General features: G+C 46.6%; 1 protein-coding gene across 5 annotated transcripts in view; it reads left to right on the top strand.

Annotated features, from left to right (window-relative positions):
* The window catches only part of Atg7 (autophagy related 7), a 243376-nt gene that overhangs the window by 118998 nt on the left and 104137 nt on the right, over nucleotides 1–20241 (top strand). For all 5 annotated transcript variants that reach the window (XM_057760141.1, XM_057760462.1, XM_057760400.1 and 2 more), the window contains one exon: nucleotides 8990–9112. In XM_057760141.1, coding sequence (XP_057616124.1) covers nucleotides 8990–9112 — 123 coding nt within the window. The remainder of the gene's footprint in view (nucleotides 1–8989; nucleotides 9113–20241) is intronic.

The raw sequence follows: 20241 nt of genomic DNA, 5'->3' as shown, positions 1-20241 counted from the left end.
ATGATGTGCAAAATGAAGGGGCTGTGTCCACATGTCCAGCTGCCCCTGTGTCATTTGTTGAAAGGCCTGTTTCTCTGTATTGCCTTTACCCCTTTACAAACATGAATACATTTTTTGGCTTTTCTGAGCCCTCTGTCATGTCCCACTGGTCCGTTTGTCTATTCTTAGATCACCCCTACTGTCTCTAGGACTGTAGCTCTATCGTGGGGTATGTCGGGAATCCCCCCAACATGGTTCTTCTCCTTCCAAGCAGCTGGCTCTTCTGGCTCCTTCTGCTCCCCTGTGAAGACCTGAGACTCTTGGCATTGCCACCTGCAAGAACAGCCTGCTGGAGTTCTGGCTGGGAGTCTATCCGTTCTGTAGATCATGTTGGGAACCCAGCAGTTTGGCACAGCCATCTGCTCATTAGTTAGCTCTTCCTTCTCTCATCAGAGCTACCTGAGACACCGGCAGGGTTGTGCACACCTATAATACCAGAACTGAGAAGACTGAGGCAGGAGCATCCTGACTTCCAGGTTAGCCTGGGCATGAAGCCAAGTAGTATCTGTTTAAAAGGAAGGAACAGAGAGAAGCAGGGAAAGAATGGGGAGGAACACTGGTAGATTGTTCATAGACATTCTGTATTAAATTGAAGAAATTCTGTTTCTCATTTAGTTTTTGTCACAAATGGGTTTTTAATTTTGCCAAATATTTTATACACTTACTGATATAATTGTATACTTTTCTTTTTTAGCCTGTTGTTGCAACACATACGTTAAATACTTGGTGTTAAACCAGCCTTAAATTGACTTTATTTATTTATTGAAATGGGTCTCACTGTGTAGCCCTTGCTAGTCTGGAACTCTCTAAGACCAGGCTGGTTTCAAGCATGAAATAATACTCTTCTGCCTCCCAAGTTCTGGGGTTACAGGCACATGACACCACACCTGGCTAGTGTGATTTATTTTTAAATGTTTGACAGTTCTGGGCCTGGTGCCTTGCACAGGAACATCTTAATTATTAACTCTTTTTTTTTTAATAGAAAGAAGGCAGGCCAGGATTTTGATTTCTCCCCAATCCCATAACAACCCTTTTGTTATGATAAAGCACGAGATTGGATATTGGTGGGTGGGTCCAACCCAGTGTGGGTAAGGTAAGGGACAAACAGGCCAGGCAGACAGAGCTTATGTGGGGAGTTTTATTAAGAAACAGAGAATGGAAAAGGGGTGGGGAGAAAGAGGAGAGACTGGCCTCTGGAGACAGGAGCAATGGAAGAGAAGAGAGAGAGACCAAGAGACAGGCAGGGAGAAAGAGAAAGGGAGAGGGGAGAGAAGAGGCACAAAGACCTGCCTGACTCTTCCAAAGGAGTGGTGGGAAACAGCAGGAATGGACGGAAACTGTCTCTTAAAGGGGGGCATAGCACATGCGCACAAACTACATAGTGAAGCACAGACTGTATAGTGATGTAGCAGCCATAGGACCTGGGCTGGCCAGGGTACTGCCTGAGTGCATCCCAGGTGATGGGGGCAGGCCAGCAAAATGCCTGAATCCTAACATTCCCACCTTTTGCTTGTTTTAAAAAGGTGAGAGAATTAAAGGGGATAGCAGGTGGGACAGATGGGGGCACTGAGTTCTCAAGACTACTTCCTGCTAATTTGTGGGCATTGCAACCTTTGGAAGACCTGGGAAAGCTGGGGTGCTGGCCATGTCCTGGGGTAGTTGGTTGTTTTACTGCTGTCCAGGCTATGTAGACCCAATGTCTCTTGGACCTGGCAAGATGTTGGCAGAGGACAAGGTTAAGTTTAGGGAAAAAGATGTTTCCTTAGGTCCTGGTAATTGAAGGAGGGGATGTCCTTCAAGATCAGGGAGCATGGTGTCAGGTAGGCAGACTGGAAGGCATGGTGATGGAGAAGTAGCTGAGAGCTCACATCTGATCAGCAAGTTGCCTGTTCCTGGCATGGGCTTTTGAAACCTCAGAGCCCATCCCAATGACAAACTTCCTCCAGTAAGACCACATACACCTACTCCAGCAAGGCCACACCTCCTAATTCTGCCCAAACAGCTCCACTAACTGGGGACCTAACATTCAAGCACATGAGCCTGTGGGCGTCATTCTCATTGAAACCACTACACTCCCCTAGAGCTTAGTATACCTTACTGCTAATGCAGGGCTGCTGCTCAGCAGCATTGTACCAGTACCAGTCAGGCGGGAAGGACACCCGATGCTACCACAGTGTCCTGATTCCCCCTTCCTGTCGCCATGTCACTGCTGCCGCTCATCTCAGTTACACATAAACAGATGTGGGCATCCATGATCACAAACACTGTTACTCTGAACAGATTGTTAAGCTAATTAAGAATCAAAAAAATAGGGCAGGGCAGCAGCTCAGTGGATAAAAGCATTAGCCAGGCAAGCCTGCCAACCTGGCTTCAATCTCTGTATCCACAATGCCAGGTGTGGGGCTGGAGACGGCTCGACAGTTAAGAGCATGTACTGCTCTCCAGGGGACCTAAGCTGTGTACCCAGCACCCATGGCAGAGACTCACAAGCACCTCCAAGTCCCTCTCTAGGGGATCTGACTCTCTCTTCTGACCTCCGTAGACCCTGAACTTCTGTGTGCATACCCGCACAGACACATACTCATAATTTAAATTAAAGGCTCTTTCTGTGTTCATATTGTTTTCCATCTCCGATCTCATCGTGCAGACTCTAATTGCTTCAGCTTCCAGCCTGCTAATCCCCTCATGCTACCATGTCTGATTCAGCTGTTTGCTCTGTCCAAACTGTTTTTGCCTTTAGTCAGTCATGTATTTTCATAGATAGAAATGATGCCCATGAAGAAAATTCTATAAATGGGCCTTACTGGTGCAGGGGCAGAGAGGATGAGGGGACAGGGGCCCCCTCTAGTCCCTGGACCTCAGGACTGTGAACTTGACTGTCTCATCCCCTCCCGACATGGGCCTGTGGGCAGGGCAGGTGGGTATTTCACTTTGCCAGATCAGCTAGCCTCTGACAAACCCCCAACAGGGTAGCTCTGCTCTCTGCCTTTCCTGTGTTAAGGGAGTAGCCGGTGTATCTCACAGTGAAGCCTCTGCTGCTTCTGGAAGCAATGGGGGGTTTTCCTCTGAAACTCACTCTAAGACCCTAGTGGAGCTCTGGGCTGTGAAACTCACAAAAGCCTGAGGGCTTCGTCCTCCAGGATGTTTTCCTCTTGAGGTCCCCCCTATTTGTTGCTATGCAGGTTTCCTGCTTGGTGCCGGTTCCCTCAAACTGTTTGCTTTCTTACAAGTCCTGTCTAGCCTGCCTGCCACTTCCATGTGGGAAACAGTTTTTTGACCTGTGACCTCAACTAAGTATTATGGAAATAGGTGTTCATGTATAGATTTGAATCATCATGCAAGGAAGGATAATGCCGAAACAAAAACCGCTTTCAACAAGAGGTTTGTAGAAACTGTGCATTGACATCCCAGTGAAAATATACAAGCTGGTTTCTGAACTGGGGTATGTGTTTTGTGTGCCCTTGTTTAAGAATGATAGACAAGGGGCTGGTGAGATGACTCAGTGGCTAACAGTGTGTACCTCTTATTGAGTCCCCGGATTGGTTCCCAGAACCCACACCAGGATGTTCACAACCACCTGTAGCTCTAGATTCAGGAACCCAATGGCCTCTGGCTTCCGTGGGCTTCTGCCTCCTCTGGTGCACATAAACATGGAATGAATGTAAGGAACGGGAAGGGAAGAAAAGGAAGAAAGAAAAATAGATAAACTGGTGAATCCATTTTGCTTCTCATGACATCACAATGGCTGAGTTGGAAATTGGTGCTTGCTGCCACGCCTGATGACCAGAGCTCAGTCTCTGGGCCCCACATAGTGGAAAGGGAAAACTGACTTCCACAGGTTGTTTTCTGTGTCCTGGCATACACACATGCACACAACACACATGCTAACTAAACAAATAAGTAATGTATTAAAAATACTTTTTAAAGGAAAAACTACTGTATTATATTATCAGGGGATCAGAGTCCTGTGAAAGCCTTCTGCAGAGCTGCCCAGAATTGGAAGTCTTTGGTGGGCTTCAGTGCCTACCTGAAGTCTGTGCCATTTGATGAAGCAGAGAGTGCGAGTCAGCACAGTCCCAGCTGGAGATGTGCTTCTCCTGGCATTGTCTCTTAGACGTTCTGCCATCTTAGTCCAGAGGTGTGTTGTCATATATATCATAAATAACAAAAACCTAGCTGTGCAAAAAATGGTTATGCCAAAATTCAGCTCAAGAAAGGACACACCTCATTAGATAAGAGCTAAGGCTAGGCAGAGTGAAGGTGTTTGCTGCCGAGCCTGGCTCCCTGGGTTCAATCCCCAGTCCTCACGATAGCAGAGAGCTGACTCTGTAGTTGTCCTGACCTTCACATGAGCAACTTTACTGCAGCCGGGGAGAGGTGAGCAGAAGGGGCGGGCACACCACTGCTTCACTTAGGAAAATCATCCCGAACCTGAACTTGTAACTTCCCTGAATGTAAGGGACTTGTTGTTCAGGAACCCTTGTTGGCCTAAGGGCCATTCTGTGTCACCTGTAGATTGACAGGTTACTGCTAGATGCATTTTAACTGTAGCTTTCTCTCCTCCCTCCCTTCCTCTTCTTTATTTCTATGGTTTTCGACACATTCCATCCTCTAAGAAGATTACCTGTTTCCAGGAGGAGAAATGCCTGATACCTTTCACAAGCTGCTTGTGTTCAGCAGGTTAGCTCACAGCCCTGGAGGTCCGTGCGTGAGTCCACACACCCCAAGAGGATTAAGTTTTCCCACATAGTTTCCAGTCTTAGCATAAACTTCTCTCTACCCTAGGCATATGCTGCCTGTCCTTCATTCTGTCCTTGCTGTCCCTCCTCTGCTTCCAGGCTTGTAGGCTACACAGTCATCTGCAGAAACAAGGGCTTAAAGTCCTAGAGTTCAACTAAGATCCAACAACAACAAAAAAACCCACTCCCTAAATAAGTCATCATTAAAAAAATCTTTCTTACCACTTGGAAGTCTGTCATGTAATTCGCATGCCCATTCTTCTGAGACACCATTCTCATTGGTGAGGAATCTCACTCTTTTTTTTTTTTTTTTGGTTTTTTTGAGACAGGGTTTCTCTGTGGTTTTGGAGCCTGTCCTGGAACTAGCTTTCGTAGACCAGGCTGGTCTCGAACTCACAGAGATCCGCCTGCCTCTGCCTCCCAAGTGCTGGGATTAAAGGCGTGCGCCACCACTGCCCGGCAGGAATCTCACTCTTAAGGGTAAGGGAATCCTGTCTTTATTAAAGGCCTTTTATTTTGTTGCTGTTTCCTTTTTTGGTTTTTCGAGACAGGGTTTCTCTTTGTAGACCTGGCTATCCTGGAATTTGCTCTGTAGACCAGGCTGACCTCAAACTCATAGATCTGCGGCCTCTGCCTCCAGGGTGCTGGGATTAAAGGTGTGTCCCACCACCACCTGGTGCACCTGTGTTTATTTTTAATTTAAAAATTAACATAGTTTCTTTATTGACTCTTTGGGAATTTCACTTCATGCACCCCAGTTCCACTTAGGCCCCTGACCCCGCACATCCTTCCTTCCCCACTGCAGCGGCACCACAACAAAATCAAAACAAAACAAGTAAACAAAAAGGAAAAGAGAAGAAAAAGAAAAAAAAGAAAACCTCTGCGCTCCTGCCTCTCTAAACTTCTTCCTTTGTCCTGGTGGCATTGGGAGCCAGGCTGTGTCACACAGTATATCGTCTTTGTCCAGTCAGCTTTACTTGCTAATGGCCATTGCAATGAGTACTGGTTTGGTTCAAGGCCCTGGTTTGGGGTACACCATCATCACTGGATCCTCACTGGAACTTCTCCACATGCATGGGGCAGAGCTGGCTCTGATGGTATAGGTGTAGGGGAGCTGACCCCAGCCCTCGCCTGAGCAGAGCAGCTTAGACTGACCAGCTCAGGTACCACCCAGGCCCACAGCCAGGCCTGGGGTTGACCCACCCTGACATCTGCTCCATCTAGGTCTACTCCATCTGCTGTAGAACCATAACTGCAGGATCTCCATGACTCGGGCACCTGTATTTCTTAAGAAGGTTATACTCATGGCCCTAGGGCAGCCTTATGCAGTACCCTAGTGTGCCTGAATTTGATCTATGGCCAGCCACAAGACGCAGTGTGAACACTTCTGCCTGTGACATTGTACCAGCACTCAGCTGGTCTGGAGATTTTCATATGCAGAACACCGAAACTGTAGGAGGAGTACATGGCTCTGAATTCATTTTCCTTTCTTTTTCTATTTCCCCCATCTTTTAAACACAGTGTATGTACTCAGTCTGAATATTTTTTTAAAAAATATATTGCTGTCTTCGAAATTAATTTTTACCAGCCATTCAGAGCTGTGTGGGTTTTTTTTTAATGAGTTACAGGATATATGACTGCTTGTAAACGTAGCATAATATGGCCACATGGTCCCCCATCAGATATCTGTTTTCACGGTTTTCTGCTGCAGTGGTTCAGTGAGCAGTCTCTCGTCTGTGTTCGTGCTGCAAACAACTGCATAGAAACCTTCACAAGTGAAATTGCAAATTGTGGTGTTGATGTTTTTCCAAAAGGAGAATGTTTTAAATTTCTATTTCTTAAGTTACTGCTTCTCAGGTATCTGTTCACGTGTCCTCTGATGCCTAAATGTGCCCGATGTCTGCTGTCTTTTTCACACTCTTCTCCACGTCTCTTCTGAACCCTAGGGTCTAAAGACCCTGCAGCTCACTGCCTGGCCTTCAGTGGGCAGCTCCTGTGATCACTGATCCATGGGTGTGACAGTCACATGTTTTGCTCTGAGCGTTCTTGTTCTCTTGTCAAGGCAACTGGCCTTTCACCTTCTTCCTTCCATGTGGAGGGTAACGCATGGGAGTCCTGTCCGCATCCTAACTGCTCAGATGGACTCTCACAACATGAACTTTTGTACCCAGCACCCGATATTAATACGCTGAGTACCCCTTTTCTAGCCACAGTCTCTCTATTGGTTCACTCTCTCTTGAATTCTAATATCCTGGATTAATTTTACCTGTTTTTGTTTTTAACTTTGTATAAAGGTTATTCAGGGTATACAGATTCTTCCTTCTCTGTAATGTGTTTGACGAATGTAATTTTAATTTTCATTATTGATATGTAGTATTCCATTCCTGAATATACTTAATTCTTTTATTCATCTACTATTAATGGTTACTTAAGTGATTTCTAGTTTGGTTACTGTGAGTAGTGCAGCCATGAACACTTTTGTTTGTGTCTTATGCTGCTGCGTGCACATCTTTTTGTATGTACCCAAGGGTTACTGGGTCATAGGGCATATGTGTACTAAACTTCTCCTTTTACTCTCTTTTGATTTATTCTTTGTGTCTTTCACATGATGCATCTCGATCCCATTCATCTCCTCATCTCTTCATACCCACCCTCTGCCTTTGTAACCCTCCCCCAAAATAAAAATAAAATTTAAGAGAAAAGAAAAAGAAAAATCTTGTGATGGAAGCTGTAGTTTGACACAGTGAGTCACACAGTAAACCCTTTTATCCATTCATCTTTGCTTGTAAGAGTTCATTGCAAAAAGTCATTGGTTTGTTTTGAGGCGCCTGGTTTCTACTACACCATCTGCTACTAGGTCCTCACTGGGACTGTTCTCGGATGTCCTGTTGTTGCCCTGTGCTGGAGATCCTGCAACTTTGGATCTGTAGGACCGGCCCCTTCACATGCCTCCAGCAGTTCATAGATGGGTTGGATGTTGGGATGAGCCAACTCATGGCCCTGGTTCTGGGCCTTGGTAGTTGCAAGGTTGGTCAGCCTGCCAGCTCGCTCTCCCGGTTCCTATCACCAGGGTGAGCTCTCCAGTGTTGCCCCAGGGGACCAGTTCTCCTGCTTTCATGCCCTCAGGGCTAGCTCTCCCACACATACACCGCCAGGGCCAGGCGAGGTGCAGGGGCCACTAGCACTAAACTTCTTAGAGTGAGGGTCTCATCTTAGACTTCAGGTGAATCGCAAGTTTCCCACATCCTTGCTAACACTGCTGTGTCCTGACTTTTATAACCCTTTGGTGGGCTCAGGGCATATTTCAGTCGGTTTGATTTCTCTGGTCACTTGTGATGATTGTCCTCATTTGTGATGCTCCTGCTGACAGTGACTTTCCCATTTCTAACAGTTGTGTTTTTAAAATGGTTTTTGGCTGGAATGTCAGATTTCTAGCACACCATTTTGTTCTGCCTATTTCCTTGATCACTTACCATCTTTCCTCGACTCTTTCCTCTATATTTATTTTATAACAAATGAATCTTGGGCCCAGTAGCTTGAGTCCTGTAGGACATTTAGTGAACGTCACTTTGTTGGGAGTTGACGTCTACGCGAACAATGATGTGGCTCTCCCAAGCAGAGGCGAGAATAGATACCCTGTCCTTCTGTACTCTTTCTTAAAGATTGTTTGAAAAGACAGAGAATGTGTGTCTGTGTCTTTTTCTCTGTCTGTTTGCCTGGACAGCTGTCTGTCTGTTCATGAGTGCAGAGGCATCAGATTGCCTGAAGCTGGAGAACAGACAGTTTTGAGCCACCTGATGGTGGGTGCTGAGAGCTGAACTGAGGTCCTCGGGAAGAGCAGTCAGTCTCTTAATCCCTCGGCCATCTCTCTAGCTGTTCTTACTTTTTTGCCTGTCAGGTAGCATCTTTACCTATATTTATTTTCTTTGTAAAAAGTTTTATCACATTTATTTATTTACTTATACGTATGTGGGCTGTGTCCATGCCATGGGGTGCATATGGGGTCTGAGGAAAACTTGTAGGAGTCTCTTCCTTCCTTCCACCCTACGGGCCATCCCTGAGGATTGAACTTAGTCATGAAGCATGGTGACAGCCACCTTTGCCTGCCGAGCCACCTCCCTGCTTTAAACAAGTGATTGTTAGAAATAAGACCCTCTTAATGTATGTTTAGAACTGCAGCTCCCTTTCTAAGTGTGCCAATGTTTTTGCAGGTTCTTGATCAATACGAGCGGGAAGGATTTGCCTTCTTAGCGAAGGTGTTTAACTCCTCACATTCCTTCTTAGAAGACTTGACTGGTCTTACCCTGCTCCACCAAGAGACCCAAGCTGCGGAGGTAAGAGCACAACATTTCCATCCTAAGGACTGAGGTTTGTAACCTGCCTGACTCTTGCCACTATGAAAGAGGATAGAGTGGTTGATTTTAGCATTTTTTTTTCTGAAATTAGCACCTTGGTTATCAGTGGCACACCCTGGTGCCACAGTGTCTGCTCTGTAGCTGCCGAATGCACTAAGTCAAGGCAGAACAAATACAGGTCCCTGACTTCTGAGCACCATTTGTTTCTGGAAGGTGTACTTTGAGCACAGCTGTTGGAGAACAGTCTTGAAGGTCTCTGTCAAAACACAAGTCTGTGAGGACCTTGGACTCGCTATCATCAGAGAAAGCATGGCCTGCTTGTGGTTGACAGTCTTAGGCACCAGCACTGACCCATTGTGAATGGCCCTGCCTGGCTTTGGAATTGTGCAGGTCCCCGCTCTAGAGGAGGGACTGACAGAGGTGGCAGTGAAACCCACAGTTCCTCCAAATGGGTGCCTGAGAATGAGGGTAGCATCTCACCCAGGGAATGGCTTTCGCCTTAAGAGGTCACAGCACTTCTCTGACTATGCAGGGAAACCCTTGCCATCCCATTTTCTGCAGACCTGGCTCAGGGCTACAGAGCCGTGAGTCCTGGTCATTGATAAACACCCCAGGGATTGCATCCGCACGCCACTGAGGAGGCCCCAAGTAGTCAGGGCATGGCCAACCTGGACCAGTCCTGGTCAGCCAGTGGAATAAGGGCTACCGTTTGGAGAGGTGGGATGAGCTCTGAGTAGAAGAAACCATTGGAAAAAACAGAATACACTGCGTGGGCTCCGTGAGCAGGCTGGGGTGAGATTGACAGGCACACCCAGGAAACAAGGCAGTCTGCCCCTAGCGCTTGGCTCAGAGCTAAAAGCAAATTTTCTCTTGTTCAGATGCTGGAGTGTTAAGCAGATGTGGTCCTTTACTGGTGTCTAGTACTTAGAAACTGGAGAGTCCCTCATCTTCAGGAAGTGAATAGCATCTCTAGAGGATTCCAAGAGATGAAACTGTCCCCTAGAACTAAGACTGGGGTTCCAGGCAGGTTTCAGAAGGCTTTGCCGATAGTTGCTCCTTATGCACTTCTAGGCCACAGAAGCAACTGATGAGATGGCGAGAGGGCTTTGCCAGCCAACTGAATTAACTTCTTTAGCTACTCAGAAGAGCTGTAGCAGAGATTTCCTTGTATCTCACTCTAGAGATAGACCAAATGCCAGGGTAATTGACTCAACCCTTGATCACATCCGGTTAGTCTGCATTTTACTGGCTCAGTTGGTCATAGCCTTCTCTAAGGCCCAGAGGAAAAGAAGTTCCTGCCAGCCTTGGTGACAATAGGCTGTGGGCTAGAAGGACAGAACTTTATCTGTGAACCTGAGTGAGTTTTTAGAAGTTTCCTTCACCAAGTTAGAAATACCCCATAACATTGAGGTGAGCAGTATTAAGCCAGTTAGCTGATGAGCCAGATATAGCTTGCAACTGTGGCATTTTGGAGCTTGCCCTGTACGAAATTTTGAAGAAAGCCAGAATTTTAAAATCACAACTTTTGCATAGAAGTCTCAATTTCCTTATTTCCAACATCTTTAAAAAATCAGATCTGGCATCTGCAGGCACATGCTCCTTGACTAGAGGGAGCCAAACAGCACATTCAGTATAGAAATGATGCATCAGATGCAGGCTTTGAAGACATAAAATGTGTAATGGGCTGAGGGTGCAGCTCAGCGGTGCAGGGCTTCCTGGCACGTGTAAGGCCCTGGGTCCAATGCCAGCACCACATTAGGAATATCTATAGAAACACAGTTGTCATGCCTGTCACGTGGCTCCTTTCCCTTTCCTGGAGACAGACAGATGCTATTTCTTCATCCTTCAACCATGTTCTGGGTTAATTTCATGCTCTGGTTGACAGCCTTTCTGGGACCTTGAGTGTGTAACCCTTGGCTTGCCAAAGCTCTAAATAGAAGCTTTAAGAGAAGGGAAAAATAAAGCGCTCACCAGGGAACCTCATAGCAGTAAGAGTCACTGTGTCACCTGAAAAGAGCATGTGCAGGAGAATAAATACAGATGTCGGAGAGTAGCTGGGGATACAGCTCACTGGTAGAGCACTTTCCTAACCTGTGTGCCCCAGGGTAAGAAAGAACATCAGAAGTTCAAAGTCATCCTCAGCTGTGTGATGAGTTCAAGACCAATCTGGGCTGCATGAAACCATATCTCAAATGCAAACAAAAACAAAAGCATCTGCTATATAAATACAGTGTTTTTATTTTTATACTTATTTCTGGCGAATTTATAGATGCTCAATATGAAAATATGAACTTCTATATTTTAATGCACCCTAATGAAGATGATAATTCCCATTTCAATGAACTTTTTCATAAGCTTGGTGTTTCAAAAGACCATTAAAGATATATGCATTGTTTTATTACATATGTTGTTTATAAAAGAATTTAAAATTTTTTGTGATGCTGGAGCTCAGGACCATGTGCATTTATGATTGTGTATATATGTGTGATGAGTGAATGTATAAGTGTGTGTATATGTGTATAGGTGTGTGTATGTGTAACTTTTTAAAAATTACTGAACTTTTTCTGAAGGTCTGACGCCAGGCAGCATGGTGGTTACTGGGTCGGGGTAATGAGACAGTGGCACTCATGGGCTCGTGTCACTGTGAAAAGTGAAGGTGTTGGCAGTGAGCTGAGGTGCTATCAAAAATGTTTAGCCTCTAAGTAGGCAGTTAGTCCTGAGCCTCAGAGTCAGGATGCATGAAAGCCTTTTGGGGAGACAGCCACCATTCCCTTTAGTTTGAAGGATGAGAAGCTGTCTTTATAAACAGAAGTTGCTTTTGGTCGTTGAAAGACTGGGGAGGAAGGGTGCAGCGCCCCTGGCCTTCCTGACTTTCAGAGCATGTGACAGCCACAAAACCCATCCCCTCTTCAAGTGTATAATTCTGTAGTTTTTAGTTTTCCCTGAGTGGTGTTATCATTGTCCCCCATTTGCACATTTTCATCACTCCCAGAGCTAAACATGCCCATCATGGAGCCACTCCCCTTTCCCTGCCCTTCCAGCACTCTTCTCTGGAAAGTTCTGTGTGCATTTTAGCACCTGTGTCTCCATTCAGTACTGCTCCTTAAAGAAGGAAGAGTGCCCAGCTGAACCTGCTGGAGGCCACATGTCCCCTTGTTTACACAGAAAGGCCACAGTGATAAAGATACAGCCAAGCAGGGCCCTCTGAATTCAGCGAGACTGACCGTGGCAACCCTAGCTTTGCTGCCCACCACCCTTCCTTCCACTGTGCTGTCATTCTTCCTGATGAACTAAAGTGAGTTCATTCAAGGTCACTGGTGCCTCACCTGCTATGGAGAGCAGCAGGCAGTGGAGGGGGAGGGGTTAAGAAGCATGGTTGCAGATGGAGCTTGGGGCCCACCCTAGAAAGATGCCTTGGTGGTAGCAGTATGAGGGAGAGTGGCTGGATGTCATTAGAGATGGAATTTGAAGGTCAAGTAACAAGACCAGTGAACCATTATGGCAGAAAACAGGGAGTTTTTATATACAGGTTCTCACTGTGTAGCCTTGGATGGCGTGGAACTCACTATGTAGACCAGGCTGACCTCAACCTCACAGAGACGCACTTGCCTCTGCCACCCAAGTGCCAATCCAGATGTTCGTAATGTGAAATATGTATGGAGGGTTAATTTTATTTCACACTAAAAGTTGAAAAGCATTTCCATGGAAAGGCCATTTGCCTTGTCTTGTATTTTATTTTGTAAAGATGGCACCTTGAACAGACCCCACATCTTTAAATCCCATCCAGCTATCAAATGATGTTTTCGTTTTGCCCATGGAGTGTTAGAAGCCCCCACAGTGGAAAGGCCTCGTTCAGCTTCCTATGCTCTAAAAACTTGGCCACATGAAGGATGCTTTCACATTTTACCTTCGAGGCCCAACTTTCTGAGAGTGCTGGTTCTCAGAGACAGGCCTTGACTCCCTGGTCCTTCATCTGGCCTCTTTGCAACCCGAGGAAACGGAAGTTGCAAGCTGATGAACCACAGGGTGTTGCAGTCACAGATCTGCTGAGGAGTTCCCCGGGTGTTGCTTTAATTGATCGATTTCTTAAGGAAAGTCTCATTCTGACTCAAGCATGCAAATGTGTTAGCCTCATTTTATGAAACTGGCTCAACTTTGCCTCCAGGGTTATTTCTCATCCTGGGACAAAATATCAGTTTCCATGTTTTTATTTTATTCCAACTGTGGGTTCAGCATCGTGCTCTGAGAAGCGCCAAGATATATTTTTCCACTCCGTCGAACTAAAGAGAAAAGGATGACTCCTAAGAGGGCTGATGAAACAAGCCATGTTGGTCCATCCTCGGGAGATTGGAATTCCCAGATCCCATAGCCAGAAGCTAGCCATTCCCCTGCCTCCAGGATTCGCCTGAGACCATCTGCCCCTCACTCACGCCTCTTGGCAACACTGGCTAGTGCACCGTGGCTGATGTCATCGTCATCCTATTCTTAGCACTGTGCTCACGGCATTTGTGCCTTCACGTTTTGGTGAAGCCACATGCTTTCTGCATATTTGGGGGAGTTAATTAGTAATAATAGGGAAAGTAAGTTGAGCACTAACTGTTAACACAACCACACAGCCCTTTGCAGGCTGGCAGATACATCCAGAACTGAGGTTCAAGTTCTGCCTCCCTGGCTACAGAATTCTAGAAGGTGGAATGTCTGTTGTCTTCACAGCAAAGTCACAGGAGGAGCATGGCAGTCATGCCATGTGACTTCTTCCTCTGCTGCTCAGTCAGCCACGCCACTAACAAGTGTCTCTGCCCGCCTCTGCGCTTACCCCCAGTTTTTGGCCCCTCGCCCTCACAGCTGGTTTTGATTTGGTTTCTGTGGAGTAGTTTTTTGTTTTGTTTTGTATTTAACAACAGTCAGATATTTGTGTACAGCTTCATCAAGAGCCTCTGATGACAAATATGCGCTTGGAGGCCAGTGGAAGCTGTGGGAAGCCCCGTGTCAGCACTCAGACCTGTGTGCAGTGCAGAGGGCTCACTATGGGAGCTGATGAGCCTGTTGATGCACCTAGCTCTGTCTTCCCAGAGTCCCCTGCTAGCCCTTCTCCTCTGGCCGGTCCTGGGATGGTGCCCTGCCCTGATTTTTCCTTATGAAGCAATCCCTCAAGATGAGCTTTGGCCTCTCCCCTGAGTGAGGGGAGGAGAGGCAGAAACTGCAGACAGAGACATGTGCTGCTTAGCTTGGAAGCTGGAGCCTGCCTTTTGAAATCCAGCTTGGCAGCATCTCATTGAGAACCCGCTGTATAAAGTGTGTCCCGTTTATTTGCTGTCGGAGTTATCTGCAGAGATTTGAGTTGTTTATATATGTGGGCACTAGGGATGGTCCTATTGGGGAATAGACAGCAAAGTCTGGGTGGAATCCTACCTTCCAAAGAGGAGGCTGGATGGTGCAATCTATTTGGAGGCCATGGGAGAGAGGGGGAGTCACATGCTACAGGAAGACAAGACAGAGCTGAATACTAGAACAGTCATCTAGTCCTCCTTAAACCATGGAAATAGAATCCTCCTTAAATCGTGAGACTCTGGTCCTCCCTAAACCATGAGAGTCAAGTCCAAGAGACATAAAACCATAAAGATGTCAAGATATTACATTAACCTAGAAAATATTTTTAAACCTGAGTCGGTCATGTCAGAGAGGAATTAAATCTGGGTTTGCCTGACTGGTCCTCAGCTTTGATTGACAGTTGTATATATCTTCAAATCATGAAAGCACTAAGCTAAATGGATGCATTTTGAGTTGATGTGGGGGGGGGTGTTCAAGATGGAATCTGTGAGCCAGAAGGTGGAAACAGTGAAATTGTGGGGCTAGGTAGCCCATGGGTCAGGCATAGCTGACCCCGGCTTCCTGACTCAGCAGTGGAGGGCCCCTAGAGGTGTCCTTACAGCCTGTCCTGTCCTTGTTTTTCTAGGGGCTGTATTTTCACAGCTGACCCTTCTCATTTGCAAGCAAAACAGCTGCCTTGTGTTGAATTTGGGGGGATTCCATATTTCAAGACTGTAAAATTAAATGGATTCGTAGCTCTGAGATTACAGTTCTGAACCCTCTCAGTTGGCTGTGGGGCTCCCAGGCGGCAGGGATAGCTCTGAAGGTGTGTGTGCCCTTTAGTCCAATATCATTGACACCTTCAACTAGTGTTTATTAGCCCTGCCAGGCTCCTGGTGCTATAGAAGCAAAGAGGTACCAGGCAGGCTGGAGGGGCAGTGCTGTGTGCTGGGGGAGAGAAGATGTGAGCTTGACGGGTCTTGTGGCCAAGGGCACAGTTTGGCACGTGGTTCTTTTGTTTCTGTGGGATCTCAGGAAGGACTCATGTGAGAGGAGGCTCCAGGAAAAGCAAGCATTGGTTCTTAGAGACTGGAACTCAGGTATATGAGAGGAAAACAGCAGGGATTCCACGTGTGCCTGTGGCAGAAGCGCCCCAAGGCCTGTGAGAGGAAGACAGTAGCTAATACTGTCGCCACAGCAGACTGCTCTCCTGCATACCTGCAGCCATCTTGTGAGGAAGAGGTACCCGTTTTAGAGATGAGGCTGCAGAGGGACAGAGGGATGAACAGATATTCTGATTGCATGCTATTGAACTTCGCCGTGTGAAGCCTACCTGCACATAGTTAGGTTTTACAGTACGCCTTGCAGGCTGAGAGCAGAGAGGATACTGCAAGCTGGATGCCGAAATGGATACAGGGAGTCTCTGCTTCCATACTAAGCCTAGAAGTTTCCACAGGCAGTAGAGCGCTTTGCTGGTCTCTCACCACCGACCCCTCTGGTGGGCTGTCTGTGCTGCAGCATCTGCCATCTCTCCCGCTGGCCTCTAATAAAATCCGAGGGTCCCTGAGAGGTTTTCTTCACTGTTAAACTTGCGACTCATCTGGAATACCGCTATGAGAAGAGTAGTCTGAGGAGCTTTCTGTCTGGGCTTCTGGCTTCCCTCGACTGGAGGGGAAATTAAGAGCCGGTCACCATTGTGGTTACAAAGCTGTGTGGGTGTTTTTGTTTTGTTTTTTGGTTTTTTTTTTTTTTTTTTTGGTTTTGTCTTGTTTTGGTTTTTGTTGTTGTTGTTGGTTGGTTGGTTTTTCAAGACAGGGTTTCTCTATAACTTTGGGACCTATCCTGGAACTTGCTCTAGACCAGGCTGGCCTCAAACTCACAGAGACCCTCCTGTCTCTGCCTCCCGAGTACTGGGTTTAAAGGTGTGTGACATCACTACCTAACAGCTGTGTGATTAAAAAAAAAAAAAAAAAAAAAGCTAGAACTAGGTAATAGGTTTTTGTTGTCTGTGTGCTGGGCGTGGAACCCGGGGCCTCACACCTGCTGAGCACGCGCTCTGCCGCTGAGCCTGACTCGCAACCCTTGTTTTATTTTAATTTGCTAACTTAAGGTGCTTGCGTTTATCCTACCTTAAGCCTCCTTGGAAGAGACCCCACCTAACTCTGCTTGGCATTTTATTAAAAGGAAAGAAACTTGGCTTCGTAAAAGAGTTTTCAAAATAGTTCCTGTTCGTAAAAGATTGCGCACATAAACACTCGTGTTACTTCAGTCAGCCGCGCTGAGAGCATTGACGTGTGAAAGCGCCAGTTCCGAACCAAGCTAGTTTGTGTTTCTGTGCCGGATACTTGTTGACACGCTTTCCCTCGCCCTCCCTTCCACTCCCTCCCCTGAGACCTGTGGGATTAGATTTCACTCCACGATAGCAGGGCCCACTGCAGCCCTAGTAATATAGGCCTGAGGATCTAGGATAGGCCAGTCTGGGGAAGGCCTGGGATCTGCATGCTGGGGGTAGAGGTGGGATTTTCTCCTGGGTCCGCCACTGTGTATATCACTTCGTCTTGCCTGAGTTCACCTGGGATCTGAGATCCCCCTAGCTACAAAGTGCTGGCACATTTTAAAAGTCTTTAGAAGACGAGGAGCCAGTGAGATGGCTAAGGAGGAAAACATGCTTGTCATGCAAGCCTGTCAACCGGAGTTTGATTTCCAAGACTCAGTTGGATCTGGGAGCATAAATCTGTGCTGTCATTCCTACAGCAAGATGGAGGATGGAGACCACAGAATTGCCCAGAATCTTATGGAACACTAACCTGGAGTACACAGCAGCAGCAATGAGGAGGAGTCGGCCTCAAAAACAGGTGGAAATAAGGAATTCCCCAAAGGTGTCCTCTATTCCCATGCGTATACTCTAGCACCAAGTACCTGAACACTCACATAGGCACACACACACAAACACACGCACTCAGAGAGAGAGAGTAATTTGAAAACTTAAAAATGAGAACCTTAGATGATGATACAAATTTAGTTAATGTAATCTAAGTACAAGTGAACCAAATGGAAACCTTTTCTCAGTTTTTTATTTTGTTTTTGAGAGTGGATTTTTCTGCATATCCCAGGCTGTTTTGGATCTCACTCTGTAGAGCAGGCTGGCCTGTCTCTGCCTCCCAAGTGCTGGGATTAAAGGTGTGCAATCTCCCAGTTCAATTTTTTTTTTTTTTTTTTTTTTTTGGTTTTTCGAGACAGGGTTTCTCTGTGGTTTTGGAGCCTGTCCTGGAACTAGCTCTTGTAGACCAGGCTGGTCTGGAACTCACAGAGATCCTCCTGCTTCTGCCTCCCAAGTGCTGGGATTAAAGGCCTGCGCCACCACCGCCGGGCTTCAATTATTTTTTTTAACTAAAAGTGATTCTTAATATCCATGCCAAAGACCTTTGAATTTTAAACAAGCATTAACCATCCTAGAATTTGTATTAAGTGAGTTTTTTGAGTGTTAGATTAGCAACAATGTATGTAAAATATGTAAAAGAACTGTGTGTAAAAACAAAATAACTTCTTAATACGAAAGAGTAGCAACTGCTTGGTCAGTTCATTACTGATAATGGGACATTCTTACTGGCTCCTCAGAGGTCACTAGCTGGTGCAGCTTTTCCTCTGCAGAGTCCCACAGATGTTCCCTTCATCATCAAGGCCACTGAATGCACAATCTGCAGATGTGCCAGCCCTCAATAAAATGGAAGAACATTTGCATGAATCCTGCGCATGTCCTTTCCTATGCCTAAAATCGTCTGTTTGTCACTCATGAGCCCTCAAATGAAGCCAGCAATGTATCGTTATCATGGTGTATCACTTAAGGAATAATAAAACGAAAAAGTCTCGCCAGGTATCTAGATTCAGCATGCAGAAGACTGAGACAGAATTGCCATTTCAAGTTCAGTCTCAGAAAACAAAGCAGTTCCCAAGCACAGTGATACTGCACATCTGTAATCCCAACACCTGGGAGATAAAAGCCAGAGGATCAGCCGCTCAGGGCCAGCCTAGGCTACATGGGACCCTGCTTCAAACAAACAAAGCAAAATCCTGTCCCTGTTCAATGAGAGGATGTTTTAAGTCTTTCCATCTGCATTTGATTGAGTCGTGGCTGTGGAACCGGAAGAGATGGAGGCTCATGGTCCAGCCTTCTCTTGCTGTGTGGTCCCCAACTTTTTTCAGTTCATTCATCTTGTCTCAGCCTGTTTACTTCCCAGTGAGATCTGCCCCGGACCCCTGATGAGCTTTCTATCAGGAGCCTTCACCTCCTTTGAGAAATGGGTTCTGACTGGCGGGGCCCAGGTGTACCAGCTTCTGAGAACACTACACGCCTCTCTGACGGGGGAGAACTTTCTGAACACTAAATGACAAAGATCAAGGAAATCCCCTTCCGCTTGTCTTTTCTGTTTTAATATTTTAAAGTGATCCACAGCACATGCAGAAAAACCATACCGTGTTCTCCACGGCTTCATGAACGAAGTGCGATGTGACCCTCCCCTTCCCAGCTCGTGTGCTGTTCACTGCAGCCCTGGTGGCGGCCGCCCCACACACTCTACTTTTCCATCCTCAGCTTGGGGACACATCCATCCCTAAACAATGCAGTTCTGTCTTGTACCTTCATGAATGGATTTGTGCCACGTCTGGTCTGGGCTTGTGGCTGGAGTTTGCTCACTCCTCTTGCCATGTAGCATTCCCTAGTTGGAAAGCTCCTCCTCCTGTGTACGTCTGGTTGGGGCCGTGATGCTGGCTGAATCTCTGCTGGGCCCTGTACTGCACTTACTGTGCCCGTGTGTCTTGAGGTTTCTCCTTGTCATCCCTCCTGGTGAGAAAATGGAATTCTACAATTCTAGAGTTTAAATTGATAATAAAGAATGTTGGATAGAGTTAGCTTTTGTAGGGCAAGGCCACCAACAATGATCATGTCTGTGCTTTTTTTTCCACCTGCGCGAACCCAGGTTTTACTCCCTTGTGGGTAGACACCACCTTCCCTGAGCTGTATACTGTTCACCTAGTATCAGGAATTGAGTCAGAAAATGTCTTCAACTTCATCAGATCATGACAGACTCCCTTCCAGCAGCATTTGGGCCAGTTTAAGCTTCTGTAATTCCATGTCCTTGCCGAATTCTTGGCACATTATATTGTGAAATTGTCCCCAATCTGTTAGACGTACAGCATTATCTCATTAGGCTTTGATTTCCACTGTCCTGATTGCCAGTGGGGTTAGCAACTTACATTTGTGCTTGTTTGGATTCCTCTTCCTAATGGCTTGTCCCTCTATTTCAACTCTGAGGTTTCTGGCATGTTCTACTGTGTTAAGAAAGCACAGTAGCATGACCTAGTTATTCACTTGAAAAATATAATGGGGCCTGCTGATGGCATTCTAACCCCAGATGAGCCGTGTTCCTTGGTCAGAGTCCCAACTCTTCTCCGGTCACATGCCCACCAGCATTGTCGGGAAGGTGCTTTGAAAGCTGACAGTGCTCAGAAACACACCAGCACCGGCCTGCTTCAGCTGGTCAGGGGTGAGTTCATCTCCCTCAGAGTCCTATGGTCTGGTGATGGTCCTGGAGAACCCTGATCAGGGTGCTCGATTCTGAGCACTTCTGCCCATGAGCATGGGCAAGAACAGGGACCTGAGAAGCCATGGGATTATGGTGAAAGCTTTGGGGGTTGGACAGGAAGGAGAATGGCACCATCCTGAGGCTGAGGTTCATCACGCCCTTTTCATGCTGGAACTGACAGATGTGGAGGCGCTGGTGTCAGGGCATGAGGACAAC

The sequence above is a fragment of the Chionomys nivalis genome, chromosome 1 (genome assembly GCF_950005125.1).
Source record: "Chionomys nivalis chromosome 1, mChiNiv1.1, whole genome shotgun sequence".
In the NCBI taxonomy this organism is placed as follows: Eukaryota; Metazoa; Chordata; class Mammalia; order Rodentia; family Cricetidae; genus Chionomys; species Chionomys nivalis.
The sequence above is the reverse complement of the archived record's forward strand: the minus strand, read 5'-3'. Positions and strand labels throughout refer to the sequence as shown.